Raw genomic sequence first — 23,880 nt, 5'->3', positions numbered from 1 at the left:
AAGGTAGATAAGTAATAAAATAAAACTGCATACCTACATAAACAAAAATCGTGAATTTAATATATTTTTTTAATGTTTCTTTTGATGCCATCTCTTCTGGTAAATCGTGACTTCATTTTACTATCAACGGAGGTTAGAGGTCAAAATAAAATATGGAACAAAGACAAAATAAAGGAATGGGTAAATGATCAAGAGTTAATTCTATTAAAATTGTAAAATAGTTTATATTCTTAATTTTCTCTCTCTTTTTTGTGTGTATATTAAGTTAAAATGGATAAAAACAATAAAAATGTATGTAAAAAGAACTACACCGACAAGACACACAAGGTGGCTTTCTCTGCAAAAATATATTTTTAATATGTTTATCACTTAAACCAGCCTATGACGGTCGTAAGCCCCGTAAATGCCCAGACTTCCATATTCTTCTTCATCTTTGATGAGATATCAAAAAATAATATTTAAAATTGTTCTTTGAATAAATGTATTCTATTTATGTAAATAAAAATAAAAATAAATTAAGGACTTCTCACGGTTTTACGTGGATAATGTCGAGGGAAGGCTTTGGTGAAAAAATTTTCAGAATTTCAAACAGTATTTAGTAAGTTTATAAAGAGAACAGAGACGTTATGTTAAAAGTTCATTAGGAAAACGTACCATGAAAAACGATGGTACGGATTAATTTGGCTCCCAGGTCAACGCGGCGCAGTGACCTCTTTGAAATATTCACAGGGTTATGTCCATTAGTTGAATTTTTTATTTAATTTTCAAAATAAATTTTTAAAATAAATATGCAGTAAAACCTCGATATAACGGACCTCTTTTTAACGAAATTTGGGTAAAACTAATGTGATCATACGTCCCGTTTTTAGATAGCCTGAACAACATACTTTTTCATGATTGTATGATTTATTCCTTTAATTTACTTTATCAACAATTCTTTTCTTTTTATTAATACTCAAAAAGTATGAAAAAATACGTGTTTTCTTGAATATACATACCATTACGTAAAAATTGGTAGATGTCCCGTTTTGAGGACAAAAGTAAATGGTCACTTTAGGTATAACGGACAAAAAATCCGAACGGAAAAAAATCAAAACGCCTTGTAAATATTATACATGCTTACCTTCAAGTGTCGCTTCATGTAAACAATTTTTAGCGGTAATGATAATCGCAAATTATCTCAAAATTTCAGCAATAACAGCAAGCCGCTTCACGAGAAGATAAAAAAGAAGAAAATCCAAAAAAGGTTTCGATCCTGCCAGGATTCGAACCTGGAATCTTCTGATCCGTAGTCAGACGCGTTATCCGTTGCGCCACAGGACCTCAGTAGTGCCTAGCCCTTAATATTGAACTAATACAACTTGAAAATTAGAAATGATTTTTTTTTATAAATTAATATTAAAATTATGAATTCGTTAACGAATATTTTAAATATCGTCCACTTGACAAGACAAATTTAAAAAATAAAAAACTTGTATATTGCAAAACATTTATTACTGCCACCTATTAACAGTTTGTAATATTATTTTCTAATCGTGAATAATACTTCTGTAGGAATTCTCACGCGTTAAATTGTATCATAGATGTCAGTAATACAGAGAACTCCTGCGCAGAAACCTGCGCAGCTGTACACGGAAATAACAGCTGTTTTCCTTGAAGTTGTTACTCGACGCGTTTGTCTGTTCTAGAACACTGTTTATTTTACTCATTTGCCAACGTTCGTCGCGCTAAGGCATTATAGATCACGTATTTTGAATGCAGATTACTGTTATTAATTTAGTCGAAAACCTTACAGTATTGGCTTTTCGAAGTGTGTGATATATAATAAAACTTCGTAAGCGATCGTCTCGCGCTGGCGTTATGTTTGCACAATTGAAATAGAAATTTCGTAGATTGTGAAAGATTATCAGTGTAGAAAGGGAATTGATATTGTGTGTGAAAGTGTTGGTGGCACGGCATTGATCGCGGGGAAAATTTACCGTGTAATTAATTTTATTTAATTCCGTGAGCGTTTAAGAAAATACACAAAATGTCTGTTACCCCGTCTAGTTCAGCCCTACGAGCCTTGGCCCTGGAATATAAAAGCCTACAAGAGGAACCAGTCGAGGGCTTCAGGGTTAAGCTGGTTGGAGAGGAAAACTTATTCGAGTGGGAAGTAGCAATTTTCGGGCCCCCCGATACGCTATACCAAGGAGGATATTTCAAGGTACCCTTTGTTTTCAATTTTTGTTTACATAACCTCTCCTCTTGACAAATAATGAGAACACAAAGCAACTATTTTAAGATCAAAATGCGTCTAGATTATACGATTTAGACGTAGTTTAGTTTCTCACGTTATATTTATATTGGTGCTTGAAGAAAACGAGTATATCAGCTGTTGCTCCCAGTTTTTTCGGACAAAGCACGTTGTCATTTCTACGCCTAAAATGTCAAACTTGTATTCGACGAAAACACGACAAATTTCTAAATTTAACGATGAAAAAATAACACATTTTTCTCTTTGATCACGGTCAGAAATGATTATTGATACCTTTTCTATATAAATTTTATTGATCATAATTGATATTTCAAAACTTCCGCATTCTGATAAATAAATCAATAAAATTCAAATAAATCCACCACGTATTGTATATAAACCTAACCTAACCTGATCTAAACATATGATAATTCTTGTTATTCATTAAAGCATGTACCTACTTGGTATCAAATAATATTTTGGTGATATTTTTTGCCAAAATATGTTATTGTTGACCTCTTCTGCACCCAAAGGTTGATGAGATACAAAATCAAATTGATGCAGTGTTTTCATTATCATTACTGTTATGAAGACAAGGCAATCAATTCTGCCCATTATGCATCAGTCTAGGATGATATTAATCCTAGATTACGGGACATTCGTAATATTTATGACAGATACCCAATCTGTGGGAAGCTCCCAGGCAACATGTGTAAAGAATGTACTGCCAACTAGCATATACCGTATCTAAATAAAAAAAAACTTACTAACCATCACGCTGCTTCTCCGCAGGGGTAGGCAGAGAGAATAGAATGCCACACTGTGTCTTTGCAAACATTCTTCGCCTCTTCCATGTTCATGCATCTCCTCATATATACCCGCCGATTATTACGACTCCTATATCTTAATTAGTTAATTGTATCTTTATTTTTAACCGATATTTTATTTTGGTATTTTTTATAATGTTCTCAAAAAAAAACATGTTGCACTTATTTAAAAAATGACTAGTAAATGTTTTTGATAAAATGTGAGCTGTTTTTTCATCAACCCCGGCCCTAATTATGTATTCTTTAACAGACTCCTGCCCAACCCTCAGTATACTAATCACAAGTAACCACAAGCCAAATTCCGATCTCTACAATAATTATTAGCGTCTCTCGGGCTCTACCAAAAGTAAGCAAATAGAACGCTTATAAGCGTCTGCCGCTGTCTACCAACAGTATGTAAAAAATGCTTTTAAGCGTTTCCCGCAAACAATGTGTTAAGCATTGAAACAAGTCCTGTGGTCTAGCGTTAATATAATATTAGAGTTTAAAAAAATGCTGAAATCAATTTCAATCTCCAAGGGATCTTGCCCACACATACAATATACTTGCTCATCAGTACACTTAGGAGATAGATAATTCAATAGAGCTGACCATATCAAGTCGCAGTTTCTTGATACCTCTGCACCCAGATGATGGATGTTAAGCATTAAGACACGGTGATCAGTCCTGCACTACTGATCCAACTATATAAAGAGAAAAATATACCAGTCTGATGATGTCGGTAACGACGAAACCCGGTCGCTGGTCAAATAAAAAAGTGGAAAAGCTAAAAATATTGGTTTTAATCTAATAATAAATTAAAAATGCAATTCCATCACGAAGTGTCAGTGGGTAATATAAATCTAAGAAAAATATATATGAACGCATACATAATCATTCAGTCTCTACTGGTGTACCGCCAGAGGCGTGCATTCTATAAAGGTAGAAAAGCAGTGCTTACTCTGGATTACTTGCGTTCCATATTGAAACACAACCAGTGCCTACTGTGCCTTATTAAGTATTGCCTACCTTATCTTACTATCCAACTCAACTGCCTTACTTTTAACCATTATCCGCATACAATGGTGCATAGGGCACTGCATCGAATTGACGCAGTGTTATCTTGATCATTACTTACATGAAGGCTAGGTGATCGCTCTTGCGCTTCAGGAACCAGTCCAGGGTAATATTAAATATAATCATTAATATTTATTTTCACCCCCCTGCGAATCGAACCCGAGACTTCCAACACGGTAGCTAAACACGCTGACCATTACACCACGGAGGCGGACTCCACTGCCTACACTGATTAAAAACTCTGTACACGCCACTGTGTACCTCAAGGTTCAGTCCTAGTTCCTCTTCTATACCTTCTCGGCACTAAATGTAGAAAACATAATTAAATCATATGAATTGTGTTCATGCTGCTATGCGGTTGATATGAAAATTGTTTTCTATTCTAAACCGGGGGAGAAATATAAACTCGTTGACTATATTAATAGTGCATTAAGAGAATCGGAGAATGGATGGCTGAAAACAGATTGACATTGAACCCGTCCAACTCTGGATCTTCGTTGGTTACAATCTTTGTGATGATTGGTTGGCTTCTTTCATGGTCAGTCTCCACCCGACTCTATCTTCAACTCTGCGCATCTCTGAAATAATTTGGTCCATGTAGGATAAGCGTGGTCATCCTCTGTAGTTTGTGCCTTTGCACATACCCCCCGCAATCGTAAGAAGCAGGCATGGGTGTCTTATCTTATGGCCTTTTGTTTAGAGTATTTAATGTAGATAGGGTACTATTCACGTCAGTTGTTTTATCAAATTTATAGCATTTAGTTAATCCAGAGAGCTTTATGTATATATACTGGGGAATTCCTGGTATATTGTTTATTTTCATATCAAAGAAATTAATAACTGAGTGTAATTATGGTTTCTGGTTATATTGATACATTTTTATATCAAACAATAACATATAATTGAAGTCTGTTATCTAGTAAATATGTTTATTTTTCAGACTATCAGTTATAATTTTAGTCTTGTGTATTGGTCAATAAGTATTTCACAATGTTATTTTAAATTTTCATTCATAATGTATGAGTATAATTATTTCTGATTTATTTTGTATATTAAAAGTATTGTTTACTTTGTGGTATGGTAATATAACACTCTCCTTATCGTTCATCTTTCACTTTGTGTAATAACATTTTGAAAACATCATTTTAATAAATCAACGGGTATAGAAATTTTACTTGTAAATAAATGAAACTGGTCTTCGTTTAGATAATCTAGAAAAATTAGAAATAAGTAAAGCAATTAATGAAGACATACCCATAATAAATTAAATTTAACTGCAAGTCCACTTTAAAAAAATATTCCCATTGTGATTTTGTCTTCCCTCTCCCTTTCAAATTTTATTTTTGTATAAATGTCAGACCTTAAAAATTTCACTTTAGTATACATTTGACCTGATGATGGAATGATTATTCCGTAACCTGTAATCACGTAGTGTTTTTCAAAGTGGTATTACACAAGGTGAATGATGAATGATAAGGAGAGTGTTATTCCTGATGTATTCAATTTGGACTTCACAGTGATGAGACGTCTGACAGCAATACAGATCACATTTTATTTCTTATAGATAAGTATGATACAAAACATGTTTTATCTCCAGCTTATACAGCAAGTATAATACAAACATAATATTTTTTCTATTGTATAATTTACCATATCCCAACATATATACTGTGAAAAATACAAATAATATTAAATTTTTAAACTGAATATATTTTTTTTTGTGTTCACAATCAGGTTAGGGTAGGTAAGACTGTTAACGGTATCAACACAATGTTTGCGGGAAACACTTAAAAGCATCTTTTACATTTTAGTAGAGAACGGAAGACGCTTATAAGCGTTCTATTTGTTTACTTTTGTAGAGCACGAGAGACGCTAAAAAATATTGTACGGATCGGAATTGGGTTTGCGGTTACTTGTGATTAGTATAAGACCCTAATTAGCATAGTAATTAGGGTCGGGGTTGATGAAAAAAACCACCTGACGACATTGAATTATTCACCATACGGATGATATATCAGTACTATAGGTGAGATGAAACATCTATGGTTTTTTTATATAGAAAAAGATGGATGTCTTCCATTTACTTTCATATAAAACAAATATGATAGATATTTATATTATATTTATTTATTTTATTTGCATGTCTCTTCCTTTATATAGACCTCTCTTATGCATAGTTGTGAAGAACTGTAATTGGTGCTCATGATTTTATTTTTTGTATTCTGATGTATCATATATTGTAACTGTTGTTCTTCCTTCCAATAAAATAATAAAAATAAAATATTTCATCTCAAGTTATACACCTATGTTAGTTTTAATAATACATATTTGACAATTTGCAAAATTCACTCTTAACGTGACAACACATCAACCCTTAATAACTAAACATTCGTCTGGCGGACTACGCAATTAAAAACGTGAAACTTGATCAAAAGTATTTTTTAAAAATAGGAACCGGTTACATGGCACTTAAGTTTGGTTTATTGGGAATGAATGTAAGAGACATTCAACAATAAATCACTATTCCGCACAGCTACTACATATCGCTCACTCCTTTCAACAACGTCATAAATCAAAACACTTGATTTTTCAGAAGAACGTTTTTAAAGTTTACAAAATATAATAAAATGTATTAAAAATAAATATCAAGCCACTTATTGAACTTTTTGCTGTCCAACTGACCTTTTTAGGTAAAACCTGAATGTTTTTTTTTCCATTTGAAAAATATTTAGTATATTTAAAAAAATAATTAAACAATACCTTTTCTTCAAAATGCAAAAACAACACTTTCGGCCCTATAGCGGGTAAATATTAAGTTTAAAATATGCCCCTTTTGCTGGGATATAGTACATTTTCTGGACATCCGGAAACATGAACAACAGGAAATTGACGATTTTTTTAAATATGAAAGGTTGAAAGGAGTGAGCGATGTGTTAATATTGTGTGATCCACAAATGGCATTGTTTCTACAAATATAGTTTAGTTATCTAAGGTTAAATAGTAAAATACATTTCATGTGGACAGTAAACTTTATGTAATTAATTTTAAAACTTTTGCCAATCTACATGGTACTCCATATGGTACATCTGAGGTTTTAGAAATTTGTGATGATTATATGCCAGAGCAAAGTCAGAATTGTTTTGAGCTTTTTGTGGTTAATTGTATTTTTTTTTCTTCTCTTTCTCGCTTGCTTCTAGCGGTTGACCTCTGGACACAGTTGTCCCACATGGCTATTGGCTATTCACCATTATCAGACCATAATCTTTAACACTATCCTTATCATTCATTATATTACCATACCACATGTTAACAATGCTTTCAATATACAAAATACATAATCTTTAAATTCCCTGACTTATTATTACTTTTGATTGAGTTATTACGAAGAATATGAGTTGTTTTTTAGTATTATTTTTTGACGTCTCATCAAAGATAAAGAAGAATATGGAAGTCTGGGAATTTACAGGGCTGACGACCATCATAGGCTGGTTTAAGTGATCACTTTACACACGTGTAACATTCACCAATTCTACCCATCATTGACAACCACACTACTCAAATTCTTGGAAGTTCTTTATGTATATATGATCCAATTTTGAAATATTGTACGTAAATCACTAAAATTTTCACTAGAGACATCTATTGGTGAGAAAATGCTCAGATTTCCATATTCTTCTTAATCTTTGTTGAGATGTCAAAAAATAAAATGGTACAAAGTGACTGCCGAATCAATTATTGACAATATACATAACTCATAAGTGAGACAACCCCAGAATTTGTGAACAAAAATTTGGACACTCAAAATATAAGTGGTCACTTAGTTAATAATGTGTCGGGTTGTGGTCGCGTGGTTAGTGTCGCAGACTCTTAAGTCAGAGTTTCTCGGTTCGAACCCGCTCTACTTGAATTTGATACCTTTTTCTTATAATTCTTATATATATATATATATATATATATATATATATATATATATATATATATATATATATATATATATATATATATATATATATATATATATATATATATATATATATATATATATATATATATATATATATATATATATATATATATATATATATATATATATATATATATATATATATATATATATATATATATATATATATATATATATATATATATATATATATATATATATATATATATATATATATATATATATATATATATATATATATATATATATATATATATAATATATATATATATATATATATATATATATATATATATATATATATATATATATATATAATATATATATATATATATATATATATATATATATATATATATATATATATATATATATATATATATATATATATATATATATATATATATATATATATATATATATATATATATATATATATATATATATATATATATATATATATATATATATATATATATATATATATATATATATATATATATATATATATATATATATATATATATATATATATATATATATATATATATATATATATATATATATATATATATATATATATATATATATATATATATATATATATATATATATATATATATATATATATATATATATATATATATATATATATATATATATATATATATATATATATATATATATATATATATATATATATATATATATATATATATATATATATATATATATATATATATATATATATATATATATATATATATATATATATATATATATATATATATATATATATATATATATATATATATATATATATATATATATATATATATATATATATATATATATATATATATATATATATATATATATATATATATATATATATATATATATATATATAAACCAATTTTGAAACATTATTCTTGAATCACTAGAACTTCACTAGAGACATCTATTGGTCACTAGAGACATCTATTGGTGAGATGAAAAGAAGCTTTTTATTAAGCAGAAACTCTTTTAGTTTTTTTAGCTTTGATTTGAATTCCATATTTTTATTTTATTTTATATATTTATAGTATATTTTCCTTAGGCGTATCCACCAATAGTATATGTGATACTTTATGAGGTTATCTATTTTATCTTGATATTGGAACATATTGCACACAATAGTATTTACTGTATGACTAAGTTTACGCTATATGACTAAGTTTGTTATATATTTTTACCCTATTAACCTATTTTCACAATTATTTTGTGTCAAATTTACCCATTTGATTAATAACTGGGCTATGTTTACATTATTAGTTATGCATTCATTTATTATCTCCTGGGGTTGGCAAAGAGGATAGAATGGCAAGCATATATCTGTTTTAACTCGTTACAAGCTTACCTTACTTACTTTAGCCTTCTTCTTGTGTCCAGTATTGAACAAAGGCCTTCCTCTTCCAGCGCACGCCCATAAGGATAAGCAGAGAGGACAGAACGCCATGTCACTCTGTCTTTGCATACATATACTACGTCTGTCCACATCCATGGGTCTCATGATTTATAAACATATTCATTTAATATAGTTTTGCTTATTTAAACTATTATATTTATCAAATTTTGTAATAAAAAATTAAGAAATAAAAAAGGAGTGTATGGCTAAGTTAGGAATAATTTAATTGTGTATATTAAAGGTGTCTGCTTGAGATGAAGCATCTATCATTATATACGAAAGAAAACGAGAGTCTGGGCATTCTAGGGCATTCACCTGGCATTTGGCTGGTTTAAGTGACCACTTTATCCACTCGCGTAGTGTTCACCATTCTGCCCATTATTGGACATTCATATTGGATCAATTAAAAAAAGTAATGTGTATGAAAGATGATGATAACGAAAGATGCTTCCTATCAAGATGAGACACCTATAATATATATTGATATATTATATCATTCGTAGAGTAAACAATCCAGTGTTGAATGAAAAATAAAATAATTTTACTATTAATTAATTGAAGGGATTATAAGAAAAGTTCTTTGGGTAAAAAATATGTTAAGGCTTTACTCGCAAACATAGAATTCAGTAAGCGACCGGCTGCGCGAGAAGTCACGTCTCCACGCTCATTTTTTTTTAAAGAATATATTGGATTTTTTTTAATATATCGCTCACTCCTTTCAACAACGTCATATATCAAAAATCGTCAATTTTCAGTTGTGCTGGTTTTCGGAATGCCCAGAAAATATACTATATCCCAGCAAAAGCGGTATATTTTTAACTCAATATTTATCCGCTACGGGGCAAAAAGTGTGGTTTTTGCATATTGAAGAAAAAGTATTTTTAATATTTTTTTTTAAATTCACTTAATATTTTTCAGATGGAGAAAAAACATTCAGGTTTTACCTAAAAAGATCTGTTGCACAGTAAAAAGTTCAATAAATGGCTTGATATTTATTTTTAATACATTGTATTGTATTTTTAAACTTTAAAAACAATCTCCTGAAAAGTCAAGTTTTTTTGATACGTGACGTTGAAAGGAGTGAGTGATATAATATTTTGAAAAAGATTTTTATATTTTTTTTAACTCTTTACATTTCAATAACTCTTTTCTTTTCAAAACCATATATTCATTTCGAAGGAAAACTTTTTTCTTTAAATATAAAAACGGTGTTTTAAGATAAAAAATCAAATATTTCAAATGTTGTCGGGGTTCGAAAAAAAATTGTTGCGATTTATCGAATACTAGGCCTTAAACCGTTGACTTTCTAGTATTGGTATCGATCCGTTGTTCATTTATTTTTGTTAGATAAGAAATGTCGTTGTACGATGTCCATTTATCCTTTGTATATAATGAGTATATAACTCATTATACTCGTACATAGCTCTACAATACCTCCGAGGTAACTAAACCTTTATTACATATCGCTCACTCCTTTCAAGAACGTCATAAATCAAAAATCGTCAATTTTCAGTTGTGCATGTCTTCGGAATGCCCAGAAAATGTACTATATCCCAGCAAAAGAGCCATATTTTTAACTTAATATTTACCCGCTACAGGGCAGAAAGTGTTGTTTTTGCATTTTGAAGAAAAGGTATTGTTTAATTATTATTTTAAATATACTAAATATTTTTCAAATGGAGAAAAAACCTTCAGGTTCTACCTAAAAAGATCTGTTGCAAAGTAAAAAGGCCAGTAAGTGGCTTGATATTTATTTTTAATACAATTGTATTATATTTTTAAAGTTTAAAAACGTTCTTCTGAAAATTCAAGTATTTTGATTTATGACGTTCTTGAAAGGAGTGAGCGATATTATAACAAGTTACTAGAATCTCCTTATTAGGGCAAGTAGGAAAGCCTTGCGCACTCGTTCCGTATGGCTATACTATAAATACGGAAGTATCTGTTTAATAACACTCATAACGGGTATATTATAATGATACAACAAAAATTAAATAGTTTTGTATTTTTGTTTTTTTCTGTCCTTATGAAATACGTGAATATTTCAGTTAAATACTTCTTTTTCAGTCAAGCCTGAACGGCTTGCGTTTGGAAATGGGAATCTAGTTACAAGGGCGGGACACGAACCACGGGACCACAATTTCAATAATCACGCTCATTATAATTTCTTTTATTTTTTATCAATTCATTCGGCAGTCAGTTTGTGTCATATTTATCAATTTTTACATTATGTTTTACTTTATTTTTTGACATCGCATAAAAGATGAAGAAGAATATGAAAATCTGGGCATTTACGGGGCTGACCACGGCGTCATAGGCTGGTTTAAGTGATCACTTTACACACGTGTAACATTAACCAATTCTACCCATTATTGACAACCACACTACTCGAATTCTTGGAAGTTTATAGAATTGGAGATAATCCAGATTTTGTGAACAAGTATTTGGACACACTCAAAATGTTGTATATGTTTTACTTGGTCAATACCACTATTTCATAAAATTTGTTCTGCAACAATTGTTTCGTTGCATTCAGCATCATTTTCATCAGAAACACGTGCCACAATAGATTTTAAGAAAAAGTGGTATTTACCAGGTGAAACTTAAAATAAAAATAATAAATGTTGTTTTCATTTTTACTTTATGTACAAGCACTATCTGCCCACTAATTTCAAACAGCTGTATTGAGTACAAAATAGTTGATACCTATAAATACCCTTACTCCCATATACTATTTCATCAACGCATTCGTCTCTACTAAAAATCTAAATTTACTAGTGAACGATCTATATTTTTTACTAGACATTGCGTTCTTGACCTTACGAGCGCTTGTGCACTACACGGAATTTTACCGTCCGGCAGTCCGGTTTTGAAAAATAAAAGCGACTACGACAGTTTAGCGTGATCGAATTTACGCACATCGTGATCACGCACAGATCAAGAGCACCGATCCGAAAAAGATGGACAAAAGCACAAGCCAATCATCCGTTTTATCACGCTAATTGAAGTGCCGGACGGTAAAATTCCGTGTAGTGCACAAACGCCCTACAGGTGATACACATACACATACTTAAATATATATGTGGATGGTCTATACATTGTTTGCAGCCGATTATTAACGCCTGTACCTATGCTAGTAATGTCATTAGCCGATGAGGCACACATACTGGGAAAAAAAATATTTGTTAAAATGTTTTTGTTTGTTATATAATGTCGTCACGTTCGGCCATTGGCCCGGCGGATATGCATCATTATCGTTTTTTCGTGGCTTAATCATTATTAAGGTGAATTGTCCCTCATTGTTTGTAAATGACGATTATTTTAGCCTACTGGCCTTTTTTGCCTTGGCTTGAAATTTTGCTTTATCAACCAAAATACTACCGCATGTATCCATATTGCATTTAATTCTTGATATAAAAATTTACCTTTAAAAATTGACATCTCATCCGTAAGGTGAATAACCCAGTATATCGGATGTAATAATAATTTCATTAATTGATTCGGTAGTCACCTTATGGTAAAATCTATCCATTATTAATTTAAGTTTTACTTAGTAAATACCACTATTTTTTAACCTTTCCCTTCCGGTGCTAAAATAAAACGCGGGTCCCGGCGTTGGGTAGTCACTACACAATAAAAAATTAGCGATTTCAAATCGGAAAAATACGGAAATTGATAGCTAATCCCCTTAATAAATTATAAATGTAGTAAAAAATTATAATTATTTAGATTTATTTGCTGAAAACATTAAAAAACCATCTGGCAACGCTCACGGAACAAGCATAGGTCCATCTTTGTCGATAACTCAAGAGCTACTGCCGCTAGCTTTGAGCTCCTCACGATTGCACGGTATAAGTGTGCAAGAGTGAGATGCGAATATAGTGTCGCGGTTCCCGTACACTCTTCACGCGCTGTTTATACGCGAATTTGTTTCCGATATTCACAAAATACCTCCGATGTACCCGATAAATTCTGATTATTATTAATATTATTTTTTAAATGAATGCTTAACTATGTAATGGAGGAATACCTAAAATATTAGCCTTGTATTTATTATATTTATAGAGATATTGATGGTTATTAGAAGCAATGTGTACTAGGTACACAACACCGGGATAGGAGGGTTAAAATCTACTGTGACACGTATTTCGATGCATTCCGCATCATTTGTATTTACTAAGTAAAACTTAAATTTTAAATATAATAATAATATTAATATTTTTGATACTATTTCGTTGGTCTGGACCAGTTTGACCCTCCGTCGAGATGACCGCACCAGCTGAGCTGTTGGAGGTCGCCCCAAAAAGGAAACTTGTTTCAGAACTTCATCTTCTTAGGACTTCACCTTGCCTTGCCTTCCGTACTCTGGATCAGGCAACAGGAAGTAATCGTAAATGTGATACTCTAATACTTGGGATACACCTAAGATGATCAGCTGCATACAGTGGAACCTCTCATAACGAGTCATTCGCATAGCGAGCAAAAAAAAAAGTTAAGTGAAAATGTTGCTCTATTAACGAGCGATGTTTCGCATAACGAGTTACAGAGAAAGGGCAAGTCCCTTTTTCACGATATTCACTTGTGAGGCGGGACTTCCGCGCCCGTCTAAACAAAAATGTTCGCTTAACGAGTAAGATTCTGGAACGAATTATGCTCGTTATGAGAGGTTCCACTGTATTTATTGAGCAGTCATATTTTTTTAAAACTAGTTTTGACTTTATTTAGAACTAGTTTTTGTTTGGTAGGCTTACCAAAGATATTTTATATATTAAGTATATATATTTTTTACATTAAAAGCATCTTATAAGCATTTTATCTTTGTGGTATGGTAGTATAACACTGTCTTCATCATTCATTCGTTCACTTTGCGTAATACCACTTTAAAACACTACTTCATGACTGCCGGTTTCGGAATAACCATTCCATCACTAGGTGAACTGTAGACTACAGTAGTCTACATTTTATAAAACCTTGTCATCTTCGAGGATAGACCCTATCCCTGAAGATGAAGAAAAGTGGCTGAAAACAAAGTTTTAGTTTTATTTAAAATTTCTTCTTCTTCTTCTGCTTGGTGTTGGCCTTGGACCTGTTTTTAAGAGGGTTGGCGTCCTGCGATATCGATCCATTTCTTTGGTGGTCTGCCCAGGGTCGTCTACCTTGGGGTTGGCCGTACAGTGCAATGTGGGGGAGTCTGGATGGTTCCATGCTCCTCACATGCGCATACCATTGTCTCCTTCGTTGCTTCCCCACCTTACGACATCTTCGATCATATTTTATAATTATTTACATTTTTATTTATAAAGATTATCTTTTACTTAAATATTTTATTTATCGTGGTATATTTTTCTACCTACCGCGTATTTTTACATATTTTTTTTTGTGTTGGCAATTAATAATGTAAAGATTTTTCTTCAATTGAACCACTCGCTCGCTTTTAATAATTATGTATGAAAAAAACATCTTTGTTTGGAGATTTTCTAAATTTTATTGTGATTGATGAACGAACTGCGATAGCCTCGGTTGGTTGCTTACCCAATTACTAGTGACGGGCCAAATAAAAGTAAAAAGTTTTCTCATAAAGTCTTTTCGTCGGAAAACATATAGTATTTAGTATTCGGTTCCAAATTTCATTTCCCCGGAACAAATTTAATGAAGACGACAGTATTACTTTCGCCGAGTAAGAGCGCTTGTGCACTACACGGAATTTTACCGTCCGGTAGTCCGTTTTTTTTTTAAATAAAAACGACTACGACCGATCAAGCGTTGGGGTTTTTTTTTACATTTTTACATCTTGACATAGATGAAAAAAAATCTGGAAGTGTTGCACCTGTGCAAATTGACCACTTTACCAGCCTACGACAGGTCACGGGCCCTGTAAATACCCAGACTTCCATATTCTTTTTCATCTATGATTGACCTATCGATGAAATCTTACGCACAAAACCGTCTATGAGCGTTTGTGCATTACACGGAATTTTACCGCACGGCAGCCCGTTTTTTTTAAAATAGTGAATGATCCATATATTTTACTAGACATTGCGTTCTTGACCCTACGAGCGCTTGTGCACTACACGGAATTTTACCGTCCGGCAGTCCGGTTTTGAAAAATAAAAGCGACTACGACAGTTTCCAAAATTCCGCGTAGTGTACAAGCGCCCTAATAGAGTAATCTTATTTCTTCGCCACGCTTTATGGAGAACTGTTTCGTTAGCTATTGTTTCGATAGGTCTAGAAGGAAATCACGAATTATCCAATCAGTGATACCAACAACAAGAATGTAATCATATGTACGATATAATATAATTTGAGTAGTGTGGTTGTCATGGGTAGAGTGGTGAATATTGCACGTGTGTAAAGTGATCACTTAACCAACCTATGAGAGGTCATAAGCCCTGTAAGGAACCAGACTTATTCTTCTTCATATATGATGGGATGTCAAAAATATTAAAATAACTCTAAGTGTATGAAACCCAAACTTGTGAACAAGTATTTGGACACACACAAAATGTTGTGAATTAATAAAAGACTTTTGTAATGGCCTTCGTGGTGTGATGTTTATGGTGTTAAGCTACCGTGCTGGAGGTCCCGGGTTCGATTCCCAGGAGGGGGTCAAATAAATATAAGTGATTTTTTCACTCTAATATTTAATCAATATTACCCTGGATTGGTACCAGAAGCAGAGAGCTTTCCCCCACATGTTAATGATCAAGATAACACTGCGTTTATATGATGCAGTGCCCTATGCACCATTGGGGTGCGGATAAGGGTTTGAATGAATGAAATACATGTGTGTGTGTATGGTAAATATAGTATTATATTTAAATATAAGTTTACAAACATACTATTCGCTTTTGATTATTTTATCAAAAGCGAGACATACTATTTGCATTAAAAAACGTAGGGAATTTGGTTGGTAACCGGCCTTTTTATATTTTTGGAAATTGTGAAATTTCTTTGAACAAAAGTAGGCAGATACTCATCGTTAGTTCGTTATGTGGAAAACAACAATGGCGTCATTGTTTTTACTCGCACTCATTTATGCCATTTTATTATATTAGTTTTTTTTTAAATTAATAAATGAAAATAAATCATCTCGATTCCTTGCACAACCGCTACAATAAAATATTGCAATCATTCGTTTATTGGTAGTTAAAAATAAATTTTATAGTTTTATCACCAGACATTGTCGTTTACTGCACGTCGAGTTGCTTTTCCGTATTACAAAAAACCAAGAACGCACGAACCGCTCAGTCCACTATTCGTTTGGCTACAAAAAATATTGATTAGTCAAGTTTTTTAAATTTATTTTTAAAATAGTATAATTCCTTTGTGAAGGCAGGAAAAGCGACGATATCTCTTTGGAAACTAACCACTGGCCCGTGAAATGGATGGAACAAACCTTATTCAAAGTTTTGTCAAGCCAAATGTAAACAATCCCTAGACTTTTTTCGTGCCTTTCAGCTAAAGAGGCGATTCGAACATTAGGTTGTATTTTTTACATGTACTATCGTCAGTTTTCCTTTTGGTGAGCGGGTCACCTTAACAGATTTCTAAATTTGTACCTAGATAATCTTAAGACTGAATAACGAGTTAAGCCGTAGTTCAGGGGTCGGCAACGTGTGGCTCGCGAGCCACATGTGGCTCTTTAGTCAATTCGTGTTGCTTTTTCTTTGTCAGATTGAAAATGACGTTTTTTACATAAATTTCGTTTATTTTTTAAAATTATTCTGTGCATAAAACTTTTAAATATGTACTACTACTACTTCTACCAACACGCCGTTTCTCCGCAAGGGCAGGCAGAAAGGATGGGATGGCACACTCTCCTGTCATGCACTCCTCGCCTCCTTCATATCCATTTATCTAGTCATAAATGCCCTCCGATTTCGCAGACTTTTGACACCACCAGATCTTAGTTTCTAATTGATCTGAAATATGTTCTTTAGTTTTACTCTGTCTTCTTTACTCAATAAATGCATAGTAAACATGCATAGTAAAATACGTAAATTGTTGAAGCTTTTAATTATTTTTTGAGTAACACAGATATTAAAAAAAAACTTGTTTATTTTTATTATTTTTTTTAATGGAAAAAACTGTTTATTTAAAAAACTAAATATATATTTTAATTGTTACAGAAAAAGGCGCTATCAAAATCTTTTTTGCGCTGATTTATACATTTATGATATATTCGATTAAAAATCTATTACCTAAAAACACTGTCATTGAATTTATTGAATGTTTCTTTGAACATTCAATACATTAAATTAAATTATTGTAAATTAAAAATTGGCTCCCGAAAATTTCCAAACCGTTTTGGTACTCACGTTTGTTTTTTTTGGTCCAAGAGGTTGCTGACCCCTGCCGTAGTCAAAAGTGATCCCATGTTTCACCGTTATCGGCTTTTGTTTCTCTTCACGTATTTGGCCGCTACTATCCTATCCTATAACGGTTTCACGAAGTATTATATTGTACCTCTGCTGAGACGTATTTCGTTTTGTGTTATTTCATTAAGACCTAGATCTCGGGCGTTCGAATCACAACGCGTTCGGCTGCGCTTAGAGCTGAACCTGTGCTCACGCTAAAAAAGTTTTTTAGAATATATTGGTATTTGTTTTTTTTTTAGAAAATAAATTGAAAAATATTTTATCACATGTTTGTTTATTTTTGTATATTTATTTTATTTTTGACTTTTGATAGTTAGTAATAAATAACTCCTAAGTGGACGAATCCAGATTCATGAATATTGATTTGGACACACTCAAAAAAAAAAATAAAATAAATAAATATATATATATATATATATATATATATATATATATATATATTGTATATATGTATATATATATATATATATATATATATATATATATATATATATATATATATATATATATATATATATATATATATATATATATGTATATATATATATGTATATATATGTATATATGTATATATGTATATATATATACATATATATATATATATATATATATATATATATATATATATATATATATATATATATATATATATATATATATATATATATTTTTTTTTTTTTTTTAAAGATAAATATTTGTGATTTTATTATTTACAAAAATACTTCAATTTTCCTACTATTTCTGTGAGCCTAAGCGGCTCATTATTAAATAATATGTATCAAATTGTGGTAGAGTGGGTTCGAAATCAGAAACTATGACTCGAGAGTCCGCGACACTAACCGCAGGATCACAACCCGAGGAAAACTTGTTCATGCCAAGTTTTCCTCAGTCTTCCTCTTCTTCTATTACCAACCACATTCGCCACATATTTTTTTTAACTATCCTTTCTTCGTTCATTCGGTTCACATACCCAAACCATCTCAACACACCTTTCTTAATTTCAAATTATTTCTGTGAGCCTAAGTAGCTTCGCCAGGAACTACGCTTGGATGGCTTGACTCCGGCCAATATCTGTACTCGACGGATTCTCCAGTTCTTTGGACACGTTGCGCGTGGCAATGAGAATAGCCTGGAACGACTAGTTGTGATCGGTAGCCTGGAGGGAAAGAGAGGGAGAGGAAGATCCCCACACGATGGACCGATCAAATTAAGGCAGCAGCAGGCGCCTCAGTGGTTGGAGCGCTACGTGCAGCGCAGTCAAGGGATAACTGGAGAAGAGTTATTGCATCTGCAAGGGTCACAACCCTCAGCAATGAGGAATAAGACGGAGAAGAAGAAAGTAGCTTATTATTTAACAATAAAGGTATCAAATTGTGGGAGAGTGGGTTCGAATCCAGAAACTCCGATTTAAGAGCCCGCGACACTAACCACGGGACCACAACCCGACACGACGTATTGTGAATAGTATGTTCCGTTTGAATTCAGCTTCATGAAACGATAGTTACATTTAAATAGGAACAGTTTTGAATGTGCTTCCCACTGCGGATCAATAATCCAGAAGGGTTATACAACACGCGCTCGTAATATTCGGGGGTCGTTTTGTCTGGGGTCCGTTTCATCCCCGATACAGTTCAATTTCTGCGTATGTGTTTAATTGAAATATGAATTGGCGGGGTATTTCAAATGTAAAATACAAACTAAGGGTTAGTCTCTAAAAGTGCTTGCTGCTATTTTTTACTATGGAGCGTTGTGCCGTAATAGTAACTTACATGAAGACAAGGCATAGAAACTAGTAGTATTAAAAATGTACTATGTAATATTATGTGTATTATAAAATGTAGTATTAAAATGAAGGTGGAACAATTAAGACATTTTTTTTTTAAATATCACAAATATGTATTTCAGTTTCGTACAATTTTCGTGAGCCATCAATATTAAAAACATAGTCCACGACACTAACCACGTTAAATCGTAATTGGAGAGGCGCCGTGGTGTAGTAAGGTAGACGCTCGACTTTGAAACTGACGCGTGGGTTCGATTCCCGCCAATTGCAAAATAAATTCAGGAATCTACCTTCCCTAAGAGACGAGGATTTGCGGGTTATTCCTTTAAAAAATGAAAGTAAAAAAAACGTTATTTGTCTATTATTTAAAAAACGTTTTATTGAAATAATTACCATTGATGTCCTAACAGACACGAATAATCTAATTTTATATAACAGATGGCAGCACCATCTGTCAGTTCATTCAGAAAAATGTATCGACTAAATTTATTAGCAGTAAACCTTCCAAATTTTAACGTAAAGTGTACAAGCTTCTGAGGTTCAAATGCCGTATGGTTTAATGTATTTATTTTTAACGTTTTTTTTGACATCTCAACGTGGATGAAGAAGAATATGGAATTCTGGGTTTATGACCTGACAGGCTGGTTAAGTGACCTGACAAGGCTTATGACCTGACATAGGCTGGTTAAGTGATCACTTTACACACCCACAACGTTCACCATTCTATATATGATTGACAACAATGTACACTTCTACCATTTGGCGAGCATGCCTTTGCTGTTGCGGGACCTATGGCGTGGAATGCTTTCCACCAGTAGTTAGAAATAGTTAGAGTGAGATGGTACACCAGTAGTTAGAAAAAAATTAAAAACATATTTGTTTGCTAAATCATTTCCACCATCTTCTTTTCCCCAATTCATTCACAGTGAAGCGCTCTTGAGGTAGTATTTAACGAAAATGCCGCTATATAAATTATCTAAATTTACTGTAATTATTCAAATTGTATGTATTTGGACACATTCAAAATGTTGTATTTATTTTATTTTTCTTGTTCCATAATGTTTCCTTTTTTTATTTCAGGCCCACATGAAATTCCCCCCGGATTACCCGTATTCGCCGCCGTCTATACGATTTTTAACAAAAGTCTGGCACCCTAATGTCTATGAGGTAAGAAATATTTACATTTAATACTATGTCTAAGCGCTCCCAATATATGTCGAGCTGATCGATCTTATAAGCAAAGTATTTACGTACGTACTTAAAATATCTTTCATGTGGATTTTTGCATGATGGATGATGTGCCCATATGGGTTTAATGCTACCAGGATAACTTTTTTATTATGTATAATTTTTTTCGTACATAGTAACGTTTCAAGTCTTTTTTCGTTTGACAATGTTCATTTTGTTCTTTGGTTTACTTCTCACACTACTTATTATCGGTTCTCAGGGTTGTGAATGAAGAGTGCAAATTGAATTTTTGCGCAAAAATCAAGAATTTAAAATATTTTGCTGTTGTTATTTTAATGATTTCTTTAATAAAAAATAAAGAAAAAATGAGTATAAGGATACAATTTTTTTAAGCACAATATCATTATTCTCAATATTCTTAATATTTAAAGCATTTACTTTGCGGTTAGTCATTTTTACTTTTATATTTTTTTACAAAAATGTTAATAAATCTTATATTTTTAGTGTAGTGTATTAACTCTGTCTACTCATGTGTAAATCAATAAATAATATGGCCCCAGAGTGTCTAAAAGAGGCTGTGTATTTCGGACGAATTTGTTTATAGACGTCTCACGTTTCGATCGGCTACAACAGCTGTTGTGAGATGATCTTAAAAAAAAAACTGAAAAAGCATGTATTTGTTTGCTAAATCATTTCAACAATTACATTTCCCCAATTAAATCACAGTGAAGCGCCCTTGATTTTATGAAAATGACGCTATATAATATGAATTACATTCAATTATAGTAACTTTAAACATAAAGAGTAAATCCACTCACAAGTAGGTATAGGCTATTAAACTTGCCAACTTGGAGCCTAAGTAGGGCCACGATATGCGGTGTCGCATAAGCCTTTTTTTGAATTAAAAGGTAATTTAAAAAAAAGATAGTTAGTCACAAGGAGTTTTTTGTTTTGTGTTTATTGATCCGTCTTGTTTTCGTTTGATCGACCGAATTTCATAAAATAACTCGCGTGCCAACTTTCTCTCGCATTTGTGTCAACCCTGTTTTAGGCTTTAACGTAAATTAATATTGAATTTCATCTGCTTTCATTTATAAGTATTTCTCTACCTGTTAAACGCCACAAATAAAAAGTTTAAAGACGTCTATTGACGTCCGTCACGTGGTAGCAATTTTGTTTGGAGTTCACGCTTCACGCTAAGCAGTTTCTCACCTTTCATATAATATAATAGAATAATGATAATCGTCAGCTGCATACAAGAAAAAATACCGTTAAACTTTCTCTCCCTTTATTTATGCCGATTTGAAAAGTTTAAACTTTTACGATTTTTATAGGTGTCTCAGCTTGAGACGAAGCATCCATCGTTTGTGTCTCAAGTCGAGACACCTGTAATAATATAAGTGTCGGGTTATGGTCGGGGACTTTTGAGTCAGAGTTTCTCGGTTCGAACCCACTCTACCACAATTTGATACCTATTTTTATTTTATTTATTTATTGGAAAATTAACAGAATATTTACAAAAATAACATAATATAATAAAAAAATTCCAATTACAGGTTTTCACTTAATTAATCTAAACATAAAAATAAACTGCCATGTACATAAAAGTATATCTATATAATAAACTTACATTACATGTTTTTATCAAATAATAGAAATTTTCTTTATCAACTAGTCAAATGGACATCAAGAATATTTCTCTTAAACGTATTAAAAGAAACATTATTGATGTCTATTTCATTAAGCATTACATTGCACGTATCGCAGGCTCGATTTAAAATATTAATTTTGGTAGGACTTGGTGTGCATTTTAGGGATTTTAAATACATTTTCGTTTCTGGTCTGTGCTCGCAAGAGTTTTATTCCGAAAAACCACTCGAATTCTACATATGTATATATATATATATATATATATATATATATATATATATATATATATATATATATATATATATATATATATATATATATATATATATATATATATATATATATATATATATATATATATATATATATATATATATATATATATATATATATATATATATATATATATATATATATATATATATATATATATATATATATATATATATATATATATATATATATATATATATATATATATATATATATATATATATATATATATATATATATATATATATATATATATATATATATATATATATATATATATATATATATATATATATATATATATATATATATATATATATATATATATATATATATATATATATATATATATATATATATATATATATATATATATATATATATATATATATATATATATATATATATATATATATATATATATATATATATATATATATATATATATATATATATATATATATATATATATATATATATATATATATATATATATATATATATATATATATATATATATATATATATATATATATATATATATATATATATATATATATATATATATATATATATATATATATATATATATATATATATATATATATATATATATATATATATATATATATATATATATATATATATATATATATATATATATATATATATATATATATATATATATATATATATATATATATATATATATATATATATATATATATATATATATATATATATATATATATATATATATATATATATATATATATGTGTATTATATATCGAACGATGGTCATGTTTTATTGAAATCTTCGCCTTTTGTTTTATTGACCTAGACGGCTATCATTGGCCTGCGCGGTTGTTGGCTCGCTTCCCGCCCGCTCTTTTTGCCAGTCTCGTGCCTTGTGCCCGCGGCTCGGTCTGGAAGCTTCCTTGTCGGGGGATTCGGAGCATCTAACTTGCCATGCGCTTGTATTTGACGTCAATATCACAACACCCGTGGAATGATGACGCAGGGTGATAGCACTGACCGGCGCTTGACTATTTTTATACTTCGATTGTTTCGTCC

The 23,880-nt window shown here is 30.9% G+C and overlaps 1 protein-coding gene and 1 non-coding gene across 2 annotated transcripts in view; one reads left to right on the top strand and one right to left on the bottom strand.

Annotated features, from left to right (window-relative positions):
• Positions 1-1,250: 1,250 nt before the first annotated feature.
• Positions 1,251-1,323, bottom strand: TRNAR-ACG (transfer RNA arginine (anticodon ACG)). The gene has a single exon. It is a non-coding gene; the product is annotated as a tRNA-Arg (tRNA).
• A 341-nt stretch (positions 1,324-1,664) lies between these two features.
• Positions 1,665-23,880, top strand: part of LOC148304981 (ubiquitin-conjugating enzyme E2 R2) — a 90,895-nt gene continuing 68,679 nt past the window's right edge. The window contains exons 1-2 of the mRNA XM_088267411.1: positions 1,665-2,206; positions 20,775-20,861. Of these exons, the coding sequence (XP_088123537.1) occupies positions 2,030-2,206; positions 20,775-20,861 (264 nt within the window). The 5' untranslated portion in view covers positions 1,665-2,029. The remainder of the gene's footprint in view (positions 2,207-20,774; positions 20,862-23,880) is intronic.

The sequence above is a fragment of the Brachycentrus maculatus genome, unplaced genomic scaffold (genome assembly GCF_059751285.1).
Source record: "Brachycentrus maculatus isolate JH-2025_06_01 unplaced genomic scaffold, ASM5975128v1 h1tg000294l, whole genome shotgun sequence".
Taxonomy (NCBI): Eukaryota; Metazoa; Arthropoda; class Insecta; order Trichoptera; family Brachycentridae; genus Brachycentrus; species Brachycentrus maculatus.
This window is presented reverse-complemented; position numbering and strand designations above follow the sequence as displayed.